Here is a 14,259-nt window from a genome sequence, read left to right on the forward strand (position 1 = left end):
TCTTGTTATAGTTCGTTCTTATGTTGTACTGTTATACCACTGTCCCAGGTTAGGGGGAGGGTTGGGATCCCACTAACATGTTTAACCCTGCCACATTATTTATGTATGTGCCTGTCCCAAGTCAGGAGCCTGTAATTCAGTGGTTGTTGTTTGTTTATGTGTTAGTGCTACATATTTGTTTTTTCATTCATTTTTTTAGCTCACCTGGCCCGAAGGGCCAAGTGAGCTTTTCCCATCACTTTGCGTCCGGCGTCCGGCGTCCGTCGTCGTCCGTCGTCGTTAACTTTTACAAAAATCTTCTCCTCTGAAACTACTGGGCCAAATTAAACCAAACTTGGCCACAATCATCATTGGGGTATGTAGTTTAAAAAATGTGTGGCGTGACCCGGCCAACCAACCAAGATGGCCGCCATGGCTAAAAATAGAACATAGGGGTAAAATGCATTTTTTGGCTTGTAACTCAAAAACCAAAGCATTTAGAGCAAATCTGACATGGGGTAAAATTGTTTAGCAGGTCAAGATCTATCTGCCCTGAAATTTTCAGATGAATCGGACAACCCGTTGTTGGGTTGCTGCCCCTGAATTGATAATTTTAAGGAAATTTTGCTGTTTTTGGTTATTATCTTGAATATTATTATAGATAGAGATAAACTGTAAACAGCAATAATGTTCAGCAAAGTAAGATTTACAAATAAGTCAACATGACCGAAATGGTCAGTTGACCCCTTTAGGAGTTATTGCCTTTTTTAGTCCATTTTTAACCATTTTTCGTAAATCTTAGGTATCTTTTACAAAAATCTTCTCCTCTGAAACTACTGGGACAAATTAATCCAAACTTGGCCACAATCATCATTGGGGTATGTAGTTTAAAAAATGTGTGGCGTGACCCGGCCAACCAACCAAGATGGCCGCCATGGCTAAAAATAGAACATAGGGGTAAAATGCAGTTTTTGGCTTATAACTCAAAAATCAAAGCATTTAGAGCAAATCTGACAGGGTAAAATTGTTTACCAGGTCAAGATCTATCTGCCCTGAAATTTTCAGATGAATCGGACATTCTGTTGTTGGGTTACTGCCCCTGAAATGGTAATTTTAAGGAAATTTGGCTGTTTTTGGTTATTATCTTGAATATTATTAACAATAGAGATAAACTGTAAACAGCAATAATGTTCAGCAAAGTAAGATCTACAAATAAGTCAACATGACCAAAATGGTCAGTTGACCACTTTAGGAGTTATTGCCCTTTATAGTCAATTTTTAACCATTTTTCGTAAATCTTAGAAATCTTTTAGAAAAATCTTCTCCTCTGAAACTACTGGGCCAAATTTAACCAAACTTAGCCATAATTGGGGTATCTAGTTAAAAAAATGTGTCCAGTAACTCGGCCAACAAACCAAGATGGCCACCATGGCTAAAAATAGAACATGGGGGTAAAATGCAGTTTTTGGCTTATAACTCAAAAACCAAAGCATTAAGAGCAAATCTGACAGGAAGTAAAATTGTTGATCAGGTCACGATCTATCTGCCCTGGAATTTTCAGATGAATCGGATAATCGGTTGTTAGGTTGCTGCCCCTGAATTGGTAATTTTGAGGAAATTTTGCTGTTTTTTTTGTTATCTTGAATATTATTATAGATAGAGATAAACTGTTAACAGCAATAATGTACAGCAAAGTAAGAACTAAAAATGAGTCACTATGACCAAAATAGTCAATTGACCCCCTAAGGAGTTATTGCCCTTCATAGTCAATTTTTAACAATTTTGTTAAAATTTGAAGATTTTCAATAACATTTTCCACAGAAAGTACTGTTATAGATAGAGATAATTGTAAGCAGCAAGAATGTTTAGTAAAGTAAGATCTACAAACACATCACCATCACCAAAACACAATTTTGTCATGAATCCATCTGTGTCCATTGTTTAATATTCACAAAGACCAAGGTGAGCGACACAGGCTCTTTAGAGCCTCTAGTTTTATATAAATAAGGACGTTAGTTTTCTTGTTTGAATTGTTTTACATTGTCTTATTGGGGCCTTTTATAGCTGACTATGCGGTATGGGCTTTGCTCATTGTTGAAGGCCGTACGGTGACCTATAGTTGTTAATGTCTGTGTCATTTTGGTCTCTTGTGGACAGTTGTCTCATTGGAAATCATACCACATCTTCTTTTTTATATTATCAGTACCTTTTTCGTACACAAAATAAAGTGCATTGATCATAGAATTCTATACATCCCATCCATGAACATTTCCAGAAATTTGACAATGTATTGTATGCTCAGATATTCAAGTCACAAAATGATGTTACACCTGTCAAGAAAATTACAGAACTTTTGCAAGTTGCAAGAATCTAATATCTGTTGGTATGAAAATATAAATGATGTCATTGATAAAGTCATCTTTAAACATTCGAGTTATCTCCCTTTGCCCAGAAATGTAGTTGCAATGCTTTATACAATACATATTCAATATTAGGTCAATGTCAGGAAAATATAAGCTTTTATGTATGAGGCTGAGAAACTGGGTAAGGGCGAGAATCTACCTAGCCCTTCCCCAGTTTTGCGCCGAGTACAAAAATGTTTATATTTTTATGACATTGACCTAATATTATTTTTATACTGCAACTTAAATTAATACACTGAAAGCTTTTTAAATCGTAACACAAATGTTAAATTTATTTTCATCCCTTAATGGACCTCTGATTGTGGAGAAAGTGTTCCATGATGAAATTAACATTATACAAAATATAGCAATTTTACTATATTTTGGAAATATACACAACTAGTTGCAGTATAAAATATTTAACTTTACTTCCCAAATATCAATTAAAGCCATCTTTACCATTCAGTGCTTACAAGCACTTTGATTTAAATCTATTGACCTAATCTCCCATTCTATTTTTTGAATTATAGATTTTTTGTTTCCAAGTTATATGAAGTTTTATTCATTAAAAAAAGGGGGAATCAGACAATAATTAAAAATGCTTTCAGCAGTTTTCATGAAACTATGCTGAATTATTTATTTCTATTAAAATTACCTCCCTTTATTTTTTTTTTCAAAGGAATAGGGGCATAATTTAATAAGGCTTGGTTTTGGCCCAAGATAATAAAATATTTAATAAATTTTTCAAGTTAGCACATAATGTTTAGGAATGCATAGGGTCAAGAAATATAAATTAAAAACATTAAGATTTTGATTTGATGACGTCACAATTACATCATAATATGTACTGTTTTCACTAAAACAATGAAAAATACAGAATTTATGCAGTTAGATATAACTTTATTTCTGTTGTGGAAACATCGAGCACAGCCAAGAAACAACTAAATAATATAACAGAAGCTTTATTATAACTATTGACAAAATTTCACCAAATATGAAGTTGTTTCTTGGGTGCGCACATACTTTTTCAATCTAAAATATACTTAAAAATTTGATGAAAAACAAGGAAAATGCCCCTACTCCTTTCTGATATGACATTGAGGCCTCATAAAACTTCATTCATTGGAAAAGCAATTTGCTAATTATGAGCTCTTGGCATAGCTCTTTATTAACTGCTGGTAATGTAAGAGTGATGTCAAAACAACCAGTAAGTTGTCAAATGTGGTATTAATTAATCACTTTTCTTTGGTTTGCTTTACAGTACTTGTATATTGTAACCTATACTTTGAATTTGGCTGGAACTATACATCGTCAATTAATCAAAGTAATAAACTCCTTCAAACTTTCTCATATTGTAAGTAAGAATATATAAATAAGAAGATGTGGTATGAGTGCCAATGCTAAAAACAGTACTCAGACTCTCATATAAAAAATCTTAGGTGTGTCATTTGGCTTGTTATTGAACATATATTTTAACATATGTGTTTTTAGATATAAACATAGACTGACTTTTATACTCAAGCCATGTGTTTGTTTTTGTAGTCTAGTGTTTCCTCCCTGTCCAGTGCTTTCCAGTTCATTGATGAAGAATCTGGATTAGATCATTTTAAGATACAAATTTATCAACTTCGAGATGGAATCAGGTCACAAATTATACCAGGTGAGAGGACATTTTATTTCTATTAAAGTGAATAGTGTATTGTCTTAAATAGGCTTGAAAGATAAATACAGAACTTGTTGAAGTAACTGAAAAATCTCTTTTATGATTTAAAGACATCATCTTGTCAAGGCATGGCAATATTCACAATTTCTTAAAGTTTGAAAATTCCCAATGTCAGATATGTTGTGCACTTTCTAATGTGTAAACAGGCAATGTTGACCAGCATCAGTCATTTTAACCATACATAATTTTCTAATCTTAGATATACATGGTGACTGGATGGATATTGGTGATAATATAACTATGACAAGTTACACACTAGAAGGACTAACATTACACCAGGGGGCGCTCTACAGTACCAGAGTAGGAGCTGTTAATAAAGCAGGATTTGTTGCAGCATTTGAGACGGATGGTGTGATCGTAGACACCACACCACCAATTGTAAATATATTTATGTTACATGGCAGATCTATTATTCCTTCAGCAGGAATCTTATGGTGCTTAATCTAAATGTAAAGATTGAGAAATATCTTGTTTGTTGGATTAGATTAAGTATGGAAAGTAACCAAAGTTACAAAAGAAGACATCCGAGTTTTATTAGACCTTACAAAAAAAATTCCAAATTTTTGGAACTTGAAAATTAAGTAATATACTACATTCAGATATGTCATAATACTTATTTTATTATGCCCCACCTACGATAGTAGAGGGGCATTATGTTTTCTGGTCTGTGTTTCCGTTCGTTCATTGTACCGTTAGTTTGTCCATTCATTCATCCATCTGTCCCGATTTCGGTTAAAGTTTTTGGTCAATGTAGATTTTGATGAAGTTGAAGTCCAATCAACTTGAAACTAAGTACACATGTTTCCTATGATATGATCTTTCTAATTTTAAATCCAAATTAGACTTTTTACCCCATTCAAGGTCCATTGATCATAGAAAATGATACTGTGAATGGGGCATCCGTGTACTTTGGACACATTCTTGTTTCATCATAGTAACAGCTGATTGATAAATGACATCATCTACATTTATTGACATTGGGTCGACAGGTGCTACATTAATGCACTGCTTTTATGGAATTGATTTGGAAATTTTTCCATTTTTCCAAACTTTGGAACTTTGACATTTCTTTAGTACAATTCTGAAAAAATAATAACAATTTACCATTTTATTACTCTGTACATTTAAATGTTCAGTATTGAGCACTCTTGCATTGTAAGGAAAATTTTGCACAACTCAGCCATTTGAATGATTGATTTATTTTTATGCCCCACCTACGATAGTAGAGGGGCATTATGTTTTCTGGTCTGTGTGTCCGTTCGTCTGTCTGTTCGTCCGTTCGTTCGTCCGTCTGTCCCGCTTCAGGTTAAAGTTTTTGGTCAAGGTAGTTTTTGATGAAGTTGGAGTCCAATCAACTTGAAACTTAGTACACATGTGCCCTATGGTATGATATTTCTAATTTTAATGCCAAATTAGAGTTTTGACCCCAATTTCATGGTTCACTGAACATAGAAAATGATAGTACAAATTTCAGGTTAAAGTTTTTGGTCAAGGTAGATTTTGATGAAGTTGAAGTCCAATCAACTTGAAACTTAGTATACATGTTCCCTATGATACGATCTTTTTAATTTTAATGCCAAAGTAGAATATTGACCCGAATTTAACGGTTCACTGAACATAGATAATGATAGTGCGAGTGGGGCATCCGTGTACTATGGACACATTCTTGTTATGCTGTAGATCCATTGGTTACATGTTGGGACCCTAGCATCTGGAATGGAGAAGAAAGTAGATGGATTTGTGTGGCAAGCTGATACATCAGGGATCAAAGTAGCTTGGGATGCTGATGATCACCAATCAGGAATTGTGGGCTATAGATTAGCAGTAGGGACGACAAAAGGTATTAACAAAAAATATAATGTGGGAGCAACATCAACAAGACAGTAACTCAATAGTTTTGCTTAATTTTGCTAACAACCCTTTGGAAATTTTCACTTCGTTACACATTGACTTATATCCAGAAAATCCAGGAAAAATAATGAATCCACAGTTTATTATATGAGTTCAAAATTTTGAATTAAATTACAATCTAGATAAACAATTCTCATTTATTTTCAAAACCTCATTTGTGTTTAAGATCAAACAATACTTTTATTACCTCCTATTAACAACTTGTAGGTGGCAGTGATGTCATGGACTGGACCCAGTATAAATCTGAGACTGATGTTTACATATCTGATCTGTCCCTGCCTCTGACTGATATTGTGACAAAGTCTCCCGTATATTATGTCAGTCTGATTGGAGATAATGGTGCAGGACAAGAGAGTGCTATCATAACATCCACTCCTATAGTTGTAGTAAATGAAGACAAACCAGGTAAACTTCATAGAAAAGATAAAGTTTTTATTGCTCCCTCATATTCCAGGAATTCTGTTAAAATATGGATGAGGTTTTCAGTGATCAAAATACTAATTCTTTGATTCTTTTGATTATCAGAAAAAGTAGAAAAAGGGAAGGATGGATATATATTTTGCTATTTTGATATTAGAAAAAGATTTTAGTTGAGGGAACAAATAATGAATCTGATTATAATTTCTTCTTTAAAAGTTTGTGTCCATGCAAGCATGAAGGAGTATGCTAATGACTTGTTCGATTTCTATAAACAGGAATTGTGATTGATGGAGCTGAAGGAACAGATAACCTTGACCTACTGATCCTTGATGATGATACAGATTATCAGTTACATCCAACTGTAGTCACTGTACAGTTTGATGGGTTTGAGAGCCATTTACATGGCGTTATGGAGTATAAATGGGCTGTAGGTACCACACCAGGAGGGGAGGATGTCATGTCCTTCATACCATATGGTCTTATTCATAGTGAGGAAGTCAGTGTCAAGGGAAACGGTAAGTCTATCTTTGTAGAAATAGGCTGTAGGATTGCACCAGAAATGGAAGATTTTATTTTATTTATCGTGTGTTAACGCCACTATTAAGCACAGCTTTTGGGCTATTTTGTGGCGGCTTGTATTGATGGGGGGAGGAAGCCGAAGTGCCTGGAGATAACCACTGACCTACATTAGAAAAACAGACAATCCCAGTCGAGTAAGATTGGAGTCGAGAGCACCTGTAAGAGCGGAGTTTGAACTCACAAACCAAAGAATTTTGTTCATATGATAACAATGAACCACACAGTTCTGAAATCCTGTCTTATTATCATATATATTTTTGTCGAGCCTTTGACTTTTGTCGAAAAAGTGAGACATAGCGATCCTACATTCTGGTATCGGTGGCGTCCACGAATATTCACTCTGGTTAAAGTTTTTGAAATTTGAATATCTTTCTTAAACTATCCTGAATTTCTACCAAACTTGGACAGATGCTTGTTTATGATCAAAAAATTGTATCCAAAAGTAAATTTTGTAAAAAAAAAAATCTGCTTTTTCAGTATTTTACTTATAACTAGGGCCCCGCCAAAGGCGGGTCGCCCTATAGTGATCAGTCTGTCCATCCGTAACACTTTGTGTCCGCTACATATCTAGAGAACCATTATGATTTCATACTTTATACTTTACATGTTTATTAACCACCACCAGAGGGCGTGTCATGATGTATGTACAACTTCCTAGGTCAAAGCCTTGAAAGGTCAAGGTAAAAAAACTTTGGTTTCAGTTGACAACCCTGTGTCCTGTGGTGAAGATCGTGTCTGCTCTATATCTTGAGAACCGTTATGATTTCAAAGTTTATACTTGACATGTATATGAACCAACACCAGAGGGTGTGTCATAATTTATGAACGACTGCCTAGGGCAAAGTTCAAGGTCAAAAACTTTGGTTTCAGTTGACAACCCCATGTCCTATGGTAAAGAATGTGTCCGCTCTATATCTTGAGAACCGTTATCATTTTAAAGTTTATACCTGAAATGTATATAAACCAATATCAGAGGGTATGTCATAATTTATGTACAACTTCCTAGGTCAAAGGTCAAGGTCAAAAACTTTGGTTTTAGTTGACAACCCCATGTCCTATGGTAAAGATCGTGTCCGCTCTATATCTTGAGAACCGTTATCATTTCAAAGTTTATGCTTGACATGTATATAAACCAACACCAAAGGGTGTGTCATAATTTATGTGCAACTTCCTAGGTCAAAGGTCAAGGTCAAAAACTTTGGTTTCAGTTGACAACCCCATGTCCTATGGTAAAGATCGTGTCCGCTCTATATCTTGAGAACCGTTATTATTTCAAAGTTCATACTTGACATGTTTATAAACCAACACCAAAGGGTGTGTCATAATTTATTTACAACTTCCTAGGTCAAGGGTCAAGGTCAAAAACTTTGATTTCAGTTGACAAACCCATGTCCTATGGTAAAGATACAATTTGTTAATGCACATTGTTCACAGCGGGGCCCACAGAGATGGCTCCCATCTCAATGATATCTAGTTGGACTTAGTTTTTCTGCCAGGAAGCATGACATTCACTCTGTGGTTAAAGTTTTTTTTAAATTTTAATCACTTTCTTAAAATATCCTAGATTTGTACCAAACTTGGACAGACACTTGTTTATGATCATAAGATAGTATCCAGAAGAAAATTTTGTAAACAAAAAATCCATTTATTCCCTATTTTACTTAAAGATGAATTTAGTTTTTATGCTAGGAAACATTACATTCACTCTGGGGTTAAAGTTTTGAAATTTTAACAACTTTCTTAAACTATCCTGGATTTGTACCAAACTTGGACAGAAGCTTGTTTATGACCAAAAGCTAGTATATAGAAAGAAATCTAGTTAAAGTTTTGTTCTTGTTTTCCATATTTAATTTACAAATGGACTTAGCTTTTCTTCCAGTTACATTACTTACAGTCTGAAGTTGAAAGTTTTCTAAACATTTATTAGATTCATAAAATATCCAGGATTTTTACCAAACTTTGACAGAAGCTTCTTACAATCAAAATTTAGTACAGAGAGGAATATTTTTATAATTTTTTAACCTTATTTTTGGTGAGCCTTTGATTAACAGCAAAAGTAGGCGAGATACCAGGTTCTGCAGAACCCTTACCAATTTTATAATAACTTTGATGTCATTGCTTAAAACCTTTTCTTGTAATACTATAGTACATACATTATTCTTGTGATTTGAACAAAGCATTGTGATTTACTTTTATAGAATATATTATGTAGGGATTGGTTTGTTCATCATTTATTTCAGCTCATATAAATTAAATGATGACACTACTGTAAGAGATTGAATAAGATAAAATTGGAACTAATATATTTTGATAGGTATAACAAGTTCAGGGTATGCCCAAGCTAATCTAGATCTTAAGTCTGGTGTTACATACTATTCCACTGTGAGAGCTATTACTAATGTTGGCAGTGTCCTGGAATCAGTGTCAGATGGTTTTACTGTAGATACATCACCACCTATCATATCACTAGACAGGTAAATTCTTTATGTAGAACATGTTATATGTCAGATAGTTTTACTGTAGACTCAGATCTGACAAGGCATATTTTAAAATAGTTTTATGTATGAGAAAGGTATCTTATTTGCATTGGAGTTGATGCAACTAATTGATATTCAAAAACTTCTCTTGTTAAAATATTTCTCTGTAGTGTAAAAAAAAAAGACTTATCATAAAAGATTGCAGGACACACAGTATGTTTAATTTTAAGGCATTTATACTAGTTTAGGTACATATGTTATTTTCTGAATTTAATTAATTACAACAAAGATTTGAGATGATTTTTTTATAATTGAAATATTTACTGTTTAGATTAACAGACAAAAGTTCCACTGATACTAATATTGGAGCAGGATCCACTTTATATGAGAAATCTGCAGACACTTTGTTTGCCTCCTGGCATTACAATGATACAGAGAGTAGTATCAGGAGAGCCTGGTATTCTGTTGGAACCTACCCCTTTGCTGAGGATGTTTCACCTATTACTGAGGTAGAGGTGTCATCTGGCCTTCACAGTGTATTACCATTAGCATCTGTAATACCGGATACTACAGGTATAATTCTTTATTGTTATCTCATCTGCCCAAAAATCCACAACAATAAGCTATGAGCACCTCTTTGTGTCCCTTATTTGTTCTAAACTTTATTTATTATTCTATTTGTAAAAAAATACCATCCGATTTGATTTGTAGATGAATAAAGTGTTCTTTGTTATTAAATTCATGCTAATGATATAAAGGCTTCATTTGAACCAAACATTAAATTAAAAAATGTAACAACTTTTTCAAGAGAAGTATAAATCATCAAGAAATTGGAAAACTTTTTCTAATCATCTAATTTTTATCAAAATATATTTTTAGGCAAACCAAACATAATATCTATCTGGGCAGAGAACAACGCTGGTACCATCAATAAATTGACATCTGGTTCTGTAATCATTGACACAACTCCTCCAAGTCAAGGTGTTGTTACATGTCCTAAATTTGTTGGTGTAAGTATAGACAAGGCCACATTGATGTCAAGTTTTTGTACTCTTTATGGAGCAGTATTAAGATGTGTGGGATTATTTGGTTTTAAACTGTACTGTAAGACCTTTGTAAAATTAAGTAAGTAAACTTGTTAAAGTGTTGAGACAAAAAAGAGAAATGTGGAGACTATTGAAACAAGTTTTGACACCTTTACAACTATTTTAGAATGTGTATAGATAATGTTAATACCATTTGGATGGCTGTTAAGACAAATTAAGGTTCATTAAAAATATTGAGAATGTGTTTATGATTTTATGTAAAATATGGTCTTTACTATGAATCAATTTGAAGTTTCTCTTTTTAATTAATACATGTATTTATCTTACAGGCCAAGGTACCAGTAAAATGTTCCTGGTCAGGATTTCAGGACAGAGAAAGTCCAATACAAAGGTTTCTTATCTCTCTTGGATCAGAAGAAGGGCTTACTGATATATTTGTAGACAAAAAAGTTAGTGGGTTCACATCCAGCTTCTCTATTGATGGTGAGTATAAACTATTATAATCCCTAAAGCAAACAAATATAAGAGTAAAATTATTTGCATACAACTTTAGTTTTACATGTATTTTGCTAGTGGGAGACACCCAGGAACTTTTGTACAGACATGTGACAAATAAATAAAGTTTTCAGATGAATCTTACAACCTATTGTGTGGTTGCTGCCTATAAATTGGTAATTATAAGGGCATTTTTCAGTTTTTTATGCACCATTTATGGGCATCATGTTTTCTGGTCTGTGCGTCCATTCGTCTGTTCGTTCGTCTGTCCCACTTCATTTTAAAGTTTTTGGCCGAGGTAATTTTTTATCCCTTAAGGAGTTATTGCCCTTTAAAGACAATTTTTCACAATTTGTTTATCTAGTTTGTTTACTGTAAAAAATCTTCTTTGAAACTGCTGAATCAATTTCAGCCAAACTTGGACTGAATGAGTTAGGGCTATTCCATTTAAACATAGCTCATACCCACGGACGGCAAAGAAAAAAAAATCTATCCCTGGCTGTTGTCTGAAATAAATTGCTTCTATCCAGGTGTGTGTATTAAAAAAAAAATGCATCTCTACATGGATATCGTTAGCTTGAATAAAAATGCTTCTCTGGGGGGGCTGTTTTATGAGTGGTGAGAGAATCATTTGTGTTTTTTTTGCGTTTGTTTGACAATTTCAGCCAAACTAAAACATCTGACATCCGAATCAGTTTACTGCTTTGAACCACGTGTATACGCAGGAATCCAGGTTAATGTTCAAAGCGCATTTGCGACCGAGATCGAAGTAGAAGAGAAAAAGGCAACCGGATACGGAAAAGAAACGAAAAAAATCCGGAAATCGTAAAAATTTACAATTTTTTCAATAAAAATTTTACAGTCGGGAGGCTCTCAATCGGCTCGGTCAGGCTACTGCAAACAAACATTTTTTTTTAAATTTTGGCTTTACATGTATCATTTGTTGCAACAAAATGATAAATAATAAAATATTTACTTCATATTTGTTGGACACCCATTATTATACTGAAGTGAAAATAATTGTCATATTATAGAGTTCCTTGTGTTGCCTTTAGGAAAGTTGAGCTAAAAAGTGTAATGACAATTTTGGTAAATTTCCTGCAACGCTCTCAGACCTGTTATTAACACAAAAGTACCTAGCAACCATATATTTTCAGACTAAGTATGTTAGTAGCAATCTACAGGCAATTTGGTTTCAAAAAAATAAATGCAAATTTTGATAAATTTCCTGCAACATTCCAAGATTTTTTATTTAACACAAATATACGTAGCAATCTCTTGATTTTCAAGGTCAAAGTTCAATTTACACATTCACACCTGCTTCAGTTTTATATGATTGTGAACTGTGCAAGTAGAAATTTTAAGATGCATAACTTTAAGATCTCTTTAATATTGAAAGACTGCCTTAATACTGATTAAAAGTTCAAGTTATGAATATTTATTATCAAACCTCAGTGTGCTTGCCAGGGGTGGACCAGGATCTCTTTTTACAAATGTGTGCTCCCACCCCTCCACTATTTTTTTTCTTTTTTAGCCCATTTTCACTGTTTTTGTCGAGCCTTCGACTTTAGTCGAAAAAGTGAGACTAAGCGATCCTACATTATGTCGTCGTTGGCGTCCACAAATATTCACTCTGTGGTTAAAGTTTTTGAAATTTGAATAAATTTCTCAAACGATCCTAGATTTCTACCAAACTTGGACAGAAGCTTGTTTATGATCAAAAGATAGTATCCCGAAGTAAATTTTGTAAAAATAAAATTCCATTTTTTCCGTATTTTACTTATAAATGGACTTAGTTTTTCTGCCGGAAAATATTACATTCACTCTGGTTAAAGTTTTTAAAATTTTAATAACTTTCTTAAACTATCCTGGGTTGGTACCAAACTTGGACAGAAGATTGTTTATGATCATAAGATAGTATCCAGAAGTAAATTTTGTAAAAAAAAATCTATTTTTCTGTATTTTACTTTTAAATGGACTTAGATTTCTGCCAGGAAACAATACATTCACTCTGTGGTTAAACTTTTTTAAATTTTAATAACTTTCTTATACTATTTTGGATTTGTACCAAACTTGGGCAGAAGCTTGTTTATGATCAAAAACTAGTATCTAGAAGGAAATTTTGTAAAAAAATAAATCTATTTTTTTGTATTTTACTTTTAAAATGACTTAGATTTGCTTCGAAACAACACATTCATACTGTGGTTTAACTTTTTAAAATTTTAATAACTTTCTTATACTTTTTTGGATTTGTACCCAGCTTGGAAAGAAGCTTGTTTATGATCAAAAGCTAGTATCTAGAAGGAAATTTTGTTTTCTTCTAGTTAACATTACATTCAGTGTGCAGTTGAAATTTTTTAAACATTTATTACATAAACTATCCTGGATTTTTACTAAACTTGGACAGAAGCTTCTTACAATCAAAAGATAGTATCAACAGGAATATTTTATTGATTTGTTTCCTCATTTTTGTTGAGTTTGCGATTAACAGAAAGAGTAGGCGAGACACTGGGTTCCGCGGAACCCTTACAAATTTTTAGGCCTAGAAGCCATCAGCTTTCCATTGCCCCCAACATCAAATCATTGATCCATCCCTGATTGCAACCAGGGGTATGTGATTTTAACAAACAACTCGATTAAATCCAATCATGATGTGCAAACAGTTGCATAAATTCATTGAACAAGTGATAACAAAAATATACAGGTATACATGGAGTATTTGAACAGAATACTTTGAATTGCCTTACAAAAAAAATGACAAAATAATTTTACAAAATGTAGTTTAAGATGTCAGCAATATTCTGTCGTTAGAATTGAAAATAATTTATGTTTTGCTTCTTTCCATAAATTGGATCTTGAAACTTTTTCCTTTCCTCTGAAAAAAATAATAATATAGTGAACTTGTACCCTTGTACCCTCATACAATTCAGACAATGTATTATGCCATTCCACATCCCAGAAACATAGGTACATACAGTATATATAACAAAACAACATGATATACCCAGCAAAAGGTTTCTGACAGTGATTGTTGTAAAAAAAAACCTTTCTCATTTCAAAATTAAATTAATTTTGATACCCTCCAATTTTGCCGTTACAAAAAAAAATTAAGAATTATAAATTTGCTTCTGTTGGTGGTAGTAAATTATAAAGAAAAAAAATGCTTCTGTAGGAGGTGTCTGCATGTAAAAAAAAACCACTTCTATTGGTGGTGGTGGAACAGAAAA

At 33.3% G+C, this 14,259-nt stretch overlaps 1 protein-coding gene across 1 annotated transcript in view; it reads left to right on the top strand.

Annotated features, from left to right (window-relative positions):
* The window catches only part of LOC139511133 (uncharacterized), a 231,704-nt gene that overhangs the window by 170,575 nt on the left and 46,870 nt on the right, over positions 1–14,259 (top strand). The window contains exons 132-140 of the mRNA XM_071297705.1: positions 3,924–4,041; positions 4,304–4,482; positions 5,785–5,944; positions 6,223–6,420; positions 6,711–6,950; positions 9,329–9,488; positions 9,823–10,064; positions 10,371–10,501; positions 10,867–11,020. Of these exons, the coding sequence (XP_071153806.1) occupies positions 3,924–4,041; positions 4,304–4,482; positions 5,785–5,944; positions 6,223–6,420; positions 6,711–6,950; positions 9,329–9,488; positions 9,823–10,064; positions 10,371–10,501; positions 10,867–11,020 (1,582 nt within the window). The remainder of the gene's footprint in view (positions 1–3,923; positions 4,042–4,303; positions 4,483–5,784; positions 5,945–6,222; positions 6,421–6,710; positions 6,951–9,328; positions 9,489–9,822; positions 10,065–10,370; positions 10,502–10,866; positions 11,021–14,259) is intronic.

The sequence above is a fragment of the Mytilus edulis genome, chromosome 2, assembly GCF_963676685.1.
Source record: "Mytilus edulis chromosome 2, xbMytEdul2.2, whole genome shotgun sequence".
Classification (NCBI taxonomy): Eukaryota; Metazoa; Mollusca; class Bivalvia; order Mytilida; family Mytilidae; genus Mytilus; species Mytilus edulis.